The sequence below is a fragment of the Solanum tuberosum genome, unplaced genomic scaffold (assembly GCF_000226075.1).
Source record: "Solanum tuberosum cultivar DM 1-3 516 R44 unplaced genomic scaffold, SolTub_3.0 scf00055, whole genome shotgun sequence".
In the NCBI taxonomy this organism is placed as follows: Eukaryota; Viridiplantae; Streptophyta; class Magnoliopsida; order Solanales; family Solanaceae; genus Solanum; species Solanum tuberosum.
The window spans coordinates 410,187-418,483 of record NW_006238981.1 but is presented as its reverse complement, the minus strand read 5'-3'; the positions used below and the strand labels follow the sequence as shown (position 1 = coordinate 418,483).

The window sequence follows — 8,297 nt, the reverse complement described above, 5'->3', positions numbered from 1 at the left end:
TGGGCAGCCGTGTGTGCTGCTTAGTTAAAGTTTAAGTCATCCAAAGCGTGGTGGTTTAGTGGGCAACCTGCGTGTTGCTTTGTCAAATTCTAAGTTGTCTAGTGGTGATAGCTTAGTGGGCAGTGTGGCATCTGCTTAGGCTCTTCAAGTAATAGAGTTATTACTTGGTTGTGAGATTAATAGCTTTTTCTCACTTTGGTTGTAACTGGGTTTCACTTTTGCTTAAGGAAGACTAGTGGAAACAGTTGAAAATCCTGTGTGACAGGTCGTGGTTTTACTCCCTTGAGCAAGGAGGTTTCCACGTAAACTGCTTGTGTTGTGTTCTTATTATTATTTACTCTTCGTTATTGTTCTTGTTGAGTCAAGGGACCTGGTCCATTGATTGAGAGTGGATGCACGCATTCTGTCATTTTAAATATCATGATTTTGCTGCAACAACTGCTTCTTTCTCTAATCTGTCATGATAGTTCCAAATATTGTAATGTCAGAATAGTCTTCATTGTATAAGGTTGCAAACTGTTTCTTTTAAACCTTCATTGACCATGTTAATTTGCTTTAAATCTACCGCGCAAAGCGGTTAGATTCACTAGTTTTGATTTGTATGATGAGGTCGAAAATGCCCAAAACATGTTTTTTACAAATATGAATTGAAATGTACAATGTTAAATGGTTAGAAGATTTAACGCTCTCAAATATTTTTGGCGTTGCAATTACCAATGCAATAAATCAGCTTTTAAGTTTCCAATTTTTCATTTTAACTTCTTGAGTTTGGTATATAACTTTGTCTAATATTTTAGAACTTCAAATTAATTTTGTCTAATATTTTATAACTACAAATTAAATTAATCAAAATTTTATATTAGTAATTAATATTTTTCATAACAAGATCTAAGGTAGTATATCACAAACACATAATTAGCATCTTATTAACTTGTAAAAACTCTTATGGATATAAATACGTATTACTATTAGTAAATGTTCATCATGAAATTACATATTTTACGTATTATAATAATAATAATATCATGGCTATAAAGTATAATTAAGAAAATAAGAAACTCAAAACTAACTGTTTTCATACTGAATTTTTTGTTTTATAACTTCATTAGATCCATTGGCCATCGAAATACATTGTTACATGCTCCGCATTGGTAACTTTTGAATTATCATTTTATATCTTTCAAAATAAAGTACAATTAAGAAAATGAGAAAGAGTATGATAGTTAAGCCCGACCCTATCCCGTTTAGCCCCGCTTTCACATATTCATTATTTTTATTATCAAAATTTCTTGTCGATCTAATCTTTTTAAGACCATCCTCAACTTCTTTCCCATAATCGATTTAACATTATCAAAATTTCTTCAATGATCTAATCTTTTTACACTTTTTGTGAAATTAAAGAAGTGCTTCTTCTTAAATTCACAAGGGCTTCAAATCTTTCAAACTTTTTGTGAAATAATGTGCTTCTTCTGTAAATGCGGGCTTCAAATTTCAATGTTTGGAAGGATTTCATCTACAACTGTGTACCTAGCAAAAATATCATAGTTTTCTCTCTATTTATTATGCACTACATGTAATTAGAATATCCTAGTCTCTCCGTGATTATATGATCAATGCAAAATATAAGAATTTTGCTAACCATATTTAAAATTTTAATATATATTTTTAAAAACTTATTTTAACTTGTATATGCAGTATTATTTATTTTTTTGCTTATTTTGATAGTGTTGCTTGTATAAAGAAAATCTATGTATTTTACTATACCCAAAATGTTCACATTGGACAATATCCTACTTTGGCTCGCTCACGTGGAATGTTGTCCAATGAAAAAGTAGTAACAGAATCTGGGTCTTCATCCACCAGGGCACAACCCATATATACTCAAAGTAGCATAAGGGTTATCCCTATTAATAGTAACAGAATTTGGATCTCTTATGCCACTTCACTTGCCCCAATTTAATATGCTCTGCCTTATCGCGCCCCGACCTCATGATGGGTCGGTGGGAATGGCTCGTCATCGTGCATTCAATCAATTTCCCTTGGAAACGATGGTCAAGATTTGCCGTAAATAAACAGATGAGTTCGATTCAAGCATCCGAACAAGAATACGGTTCAGATACCCCAAACAAAAAGCCACTTAGGATTTTTTTCTTTTACTATCCCGGAGGGAGGGTCACGTGACAACGCCTTCCTCTGCGGTCTCTATTCGTAGGAATAGAATTGTCCAAGTGTTATCCCTATAGCACATCATAACCAAGTAAAATATGCAATAACATTTTTAGATGTATCTGACATATGTTATGGTACACCCGTAAGTTAGTCTCATTTTGTTTTGAACCTAAATAGAATAATGTCTTAAACGGGCAGGGAAAAATCTTAGCAAAAATAGACTTAACCTTCCCCGTCTCTTCCCGTTGTCATCCCTAATGTGCAGCCAAATTCGTTGAACACTAAAAAACACTCACATAACTCATCTATTATAACATTAAATAATTTAATTTTATTCAGATTGAGAATAGCTTTAAAATTAGATTTTTGAGTTAGAGTAAGAAGAAATGAATAGATAAGAGGAAAAATACTAGTGATTAGCAGGGCAGATTTAAGAAAGATATGTGGTGTGACGTGACACTGCTTCCTCGATTTTTTTACAAAATATTATATATATATATATATATATATGGTTAAAAGGAAAAAACAGATAAAAAAGATATATACTACAAGGTGACACTTCTTAAGTAAAAGTTGTATGTAGCTCAGTTGGTAAGTCTTTGAATTTCTAAAATTAAGGTCGCAGGCTCAAATTTCAATAACCTGATACCGCTGACGAAAAATCTTGTGTACGGTAATTAGGTTCCTAACGTCAACTAGGCACTAATGAATCAGTTGCAAATTCTTTTTTTTTTTCCTTTCTTGCTATTATGAGTTATAACGAACACCCAATCAAGCCTTTGGATTGTATTGAAGTTGAAACCTAACTATTTTTTTTTAACCAGAAACGAATAATAACAGTGTGTAATCTCAAATTTTATTTTTCAAGTATTATGCGGCGTTGTTAATATTGGGCATTTTGTTATCTCATTATTTTTCTACTTTGATTATCTAATTGAAAAAGAAAAAAAAGCTCTTGTTCTAAGAATTGGTGATATTTTCTCAACTTTTCTTTTTTTATCAAATTCAATAGCAGCAACAACTCCAAAATTTCGAATGGAATTATTGAAGACATATCAATGAAATTGTCAAAAATATATGCTCTTTTGTCTTGTAATAAGATTAGGAATGAACAAGCATGAAAATCGATTAGTTTCTTGTAGTGAGGCATTGATGAGTAAAATGCAAAAAGACTTGCGTTAATTCACATATATAAAATTCTTTTTCTATAAATGAAATTCAATTGTGTTTTGATATTTTAAAAAGACACAATACATCAGTGTACTTTGACTTCATTTCACATTTATGCCCTCCAATTTTAAATATGTACAACTAAATATTTAAACTTATATAAATTTGAACAAATAGATACACACGTCCTCAAGTAAACACTTAAACTTTATATAAATTTAAACAAATAGATACACACGTTCTATGTGACTTACACGATAATTTTTATTTTACGTGATATCCTATGTGTATTATGTTACGAGTAACATTTGTTATATCTTTGGAGATGATGATCTGAACTTGTATACGAGTAATAACTTTAAATTTGTGAAAAGAAATGAGTAAAAAATAGTATAGTTAAATCTCACAATAATGATGTCAAAGAAAATAGAGTTTAGTGTAGGTTAAATATATTATAATTGGTTGAATGGTAAAACAAAACATTCTTCTATACCTTTCTAGAATCAAATCCTATTCCAACAAAGCACATAATTTTATCTTTGCGTCTAGACTCAAAGTCGTTCTTGTTCATTCTCATGGAGCATTAATCATCCATGTTTATAATATTTGTGAAGTTTATCCTCAAACTTGTCTTTTCTTTTTGAGATTGAAAGATTTATTATGTCTACGAAATTTTCTTTTATTACAACGTTATTTATATAAAAAAATGATATAATTTTAAAAATAAGACAGATTTTTTTTTATTTAGCTATAATAAAATCTTGTAAATAGTACAAAACGAAGAAACATTCTTCTTCTCACCTTAAACATTCTAACTGGCTAGGGTTTTCTTCCTTTAACTTGATTACTTGAAATAGTTTCCGGCAATGGCACAAAATATGCCTGATTGGTCTGAACTTCTTGCTCTCATAGCTAGGGGTTTGAATCTGATTGAAGATTACTCCATTTTCCGTACTGTCTGCAAATCCTGGCACGCTGCAGCTACTAAGAACAATTTTAACAGTGACCTGCCTAGAGTTCCATGGCTGATGTTGGCTGAGGAGGATGGCAGTTCCTCCTGCCGAAAATTCTTCAGCCTCTATAATGGCATGATTCTGAAGAAGAGGATCCCGAAAGCTAGCAGAAAACTATGTATGGAGTCTCTGGGTTGGCTTATTACAGTCGGAGAAGATGAGGGTGAAGTTAGTCTATTACATCCCTTTCCGGTGTTCAGATCGAATTGCCCCATCAAAATTCTACTGCAGATTATAGTGGACGCCGGACCGGCAACCAATGTACCTTTTTTAAGAAAGCAGTTCTGTCAGTTAGTCCTTGTCATACATCCGACTACATTCTCATGGTCATTGATGGAGGTTATATCAAGTTTTGGAAACGAGGAGATTTGAGATGGAACAGGATTATCTTGGATCGAGGCACTCGCTCACCACGTTTTGATATTTTAATGGCTACTTTTATTCAGTAGATCGTTTGGGCCGCATCATAGTTTATGATGTTGCTGGCCCTCAATACACTAGAAGTCATATGGTTGCTCAGACACCATTCGATCACAGAGTTTTTGTAGGAGAATTGTACATCCTAGAATCACTAGGATCATTATTTGTAGTTTCGAGTCCATCTAAGGTACTTCAGAGATGGAACAACTGATTTTCGTGTTTTCCAGGTTGATTTAGCTTCTGGCAAAGGGACAGAAACCAGGGAATTAGGGGACAGAGCATTTTTTGTGGGTTATAATGCTTCTATTTCAGTCCAAGCCAAATCATATTTATTTTACAGACCATTATTTTGGATCATACCAAACCTTTGAAGAAGGAGGAGGCTTGGACATGGGGTGTTCAACTTAGCAGATGGAAGTATCCAACCGCATTACAACGGTGTTTCCCTGAGTAGTATTAGTCCTCCAACTTGGGTCACACCAACTCTATATTGAGTCAGACACCTTCCTTTATTTACTCTATTTATTATGCTGTATGTTCTTGTTTGACCATGATTGTGACTATGTTTTAAACAATTACGACCTCCATATGAGTAATATAGCTTCTCAGAAAAAAGTAGGAAAAAAAACATGGTCAAGTAGTTGAAAGTGAACTATTGATGTAACCATTGTTCATTTTAAAAACTCAAGTTGATTGAAGTGTCTTCTATTCTCGCTTTGATTTCGAATATTTAACCACTATACGCGTTTCTCAATCTTGATCTTCCACAAATTTGGAACCTGTAATATGTTCAATGTGGTACTTTCCATCAACTTTCAAGTAGAAAGTGGACCAACACGAAAAGGTGATTCCTTCACCCTCTGCAAAACAAGAGAACAGATACAGTAAACTAATCTAGTCTTTATTCAAATAAACACCGAGGAATTTTCCTTACGTTGGACACATGTATCCACAGATCAAGTGTCCTCGGAGCTTTGCCAGAAAGTAGTGTGTCCTGAGCTAATGACACTCCTTTGGACAGATTTTTAGCATGTCCACTGACCAGTAAAGCTGCTGCTGCATTTAGTGTCTGCTAATAGTTTAACATAGTGTGTGAGAAGTTGGGAAAGAAAGTCGTTAAGCATTGAAACGAGCTCAATAGTTGCTTCATAAAATGTGTATACACACCTACACCAAGCTGCACCAATTATCAACAGATTGTGACTTAACAGATTTACTTTCTTTTTAGTAAGTTACACTTAAAAGGATTTAACTATAATTGCAACAGGGAACAATACCAAGAGGACTCATCTCATCTAGACCTTCCGAATGAACAACCAGTGCTCTTTTCATGAAAAACCTTTCGACTGCTTTAGCCATTTTGTCGACCTAAAGAAAGGACGTGTTGATTACAAAATGGATCTACATAACACTTGGCACAACCACTAGAACAAGTCGAACAACTATGAACTAGAAGCCAGAACAGAGAAGATGAAAAGAATAATATTCAGAATGATGTGTACAAGATTCTTATAACCACATACTCGGAGCTTTATCGTGACAGTATAGTTAGAAGTTGAAAATTTACCAGGTCTTCTTTGTAAACTCCAACTACAGCAAAAGGCACTCTTGCTGGATTTAACATGGGTCCAAGGATGTTGAATACAGTCTTTACTTTCAGCTTTTTCCTAATAGGTCTAACAATCTTCATTGCCGGATAGTAGATTGGAGCCATCATGAAATCTATTCCTGCCTGAGCTACACACTCTTTTACCTCCTGAATCCAGTAACATTGACAAATAACCAGCATCATCAAATTAGAAAATCAAAGATAATGAGTAATTCTACTAATCCATAGGCTATAGGACAGTTTTTAGTTAATTCTTGACTAGTAAGAAAGCACGATGATCTTAGGCTGCCTATAATTTCTTTTAAAGGTTATATTTTTATCAATTTGAGGAATTTCGTATACAAGCAGTTGTTCACAACAAATTTTCGTAGGCGCTGATTGAAGAACGGTTTTCACTGTTTTTTGATTGAAGAAGCACAAAGCTCTATCGATCGGTATGGAGATGTGGGAACTACTACTGATTCTTTCTGGTGTTTTTTCTTTTCTATCATCCTCATGCTTTCTCTTTCTTGTCTTTTTTCCAATTGATTCAATATTAGTATATGTTGTATAATTTGGGTTCTATCGAAAATATGTGTATAAAATATCTAATTTAGTGAAGAGAGGCGACAAGCGACAACTAATTGGATTGTATGAAAGATGTACCAATGTTATTAGTCGGTTACCACTCCGAAAGAAATTAAAACTTCAAAAATCTACACAATTTGGCATGTCAATCTCACCACTTAATTAAGTTAATAAGAACATATCACGTTAAGTTTTACATTTTGCATAAGTAAATGCATTGGAACTAGTGAACAATGTATACGTATTGCTTATAGAATAAAAAGGCCTAAATTGAGACAAAGGTGGAAATTGCAATAAGAATAAGCAGGTTTATATTTAGTTGCAAAGTCTTAAATTATACAGTAACTTGAAGAATCAAGTTTTCTCTATATGTGTACATACATAACAATTACTAACATACAATCAATTTCTTCATTCTTCAGACAAAACTTGAGATGATGCAACATTGATATAAGTTGCACTTATATGTTCTTCTGGTAAACACATTTGAACTACGTCTCTTCGTCTTCTTCTTCTTTGGATCAATCAAACACTAGAAAGCGACTTTTTTCCTATAGTCCAAGTGTGGCGGAGAGCTTCCAGATGGCAATACATTCAACAAGTCCTACATATTATCAGAGCAGGATTCATGTTAACAAACTAAATCAGTTTTCAAATATTTAACATTTGTTAGTGCATACCATACCTGCTAGTGCATCCATTAACGACCAAGTTCTTCTGTGCGAAGCTGAGTGGACTGCACAAAATGTTCAATTTTGTTAAACATGTGTGATGCAGAACTTCGAGTAATATTTTGACTCTCGAGAAGCAAAAAATTCAACATAGATTAAGACGAAGGGAAATGTGTAATGATCAATCACCTGAATCACAATTGGAAGTAGAATTCCATGATCCACACATACACAAACTGCTAAAATCATTAACATCATAGCCACAAGATCCTCCTGTTGCCTCACAAGCTTTACAAAATGAGTCATCTCCTTCAACTGAATACTTCACTCTTATCCCATAAGACCATCCATGAGGTCCATCCACTCTCAATGGAGCTAAACTATAAGCACTACTATACCCTTGACAACTAAGTTTAGTCAAATTAATAGCCTTAATAGCTTCAAACGAAACTGCACAACAATCAGGTGGACCTGATCCATACGCTACCCCCACTTTTTTCGGCCCAATAATATCCCAGCCCGGACACCCATAATACTCCTCACAGCCCATCCCGGAAACATTCCGGCACGGCAAATGCTTCCCCGGAAACCCTTGGAACAGCGGCGATTCCGCTGTACAACCTAGCAGCATAAACACATTATCCGCCGTAGGGTTTAAATACGGCTCTCGCCACCGCT

General features: G+C 34.1%; 1 protein-coding gene across 1 annotated transcript in view; it reads right to left on the bottom strand.

Annotated features, from left to right (window-relative positions):
* Positions 1-7,237: 7,237 nt before the first annotated feature.
* The window catches only part of LOC102592312 (uncharacterized), a 1,705-nt gene continuing 645 nt past the window's right edge, over positions 7,238-8,297 (bottom strand). The window contains exons 2-4 of the mRNA XM_015307381.1: positions 7,809-8,297; positions 7,634-7,684; positions 7,238-7,552 (exon numbers count right to left, since the gene is read on the bottom strand). Coding sequence (XP_015162867.1) covers positions 7,500-7,552; positions 7,634-7,684; positions 7,809-8,297 — 593 coding nt within the window. The 3' untranslated portion in view covers positions 7,238-7,499. The remainder of the gene's footprint in view (positions 7,553-7,633; positions 7,685-7,808) is intronic.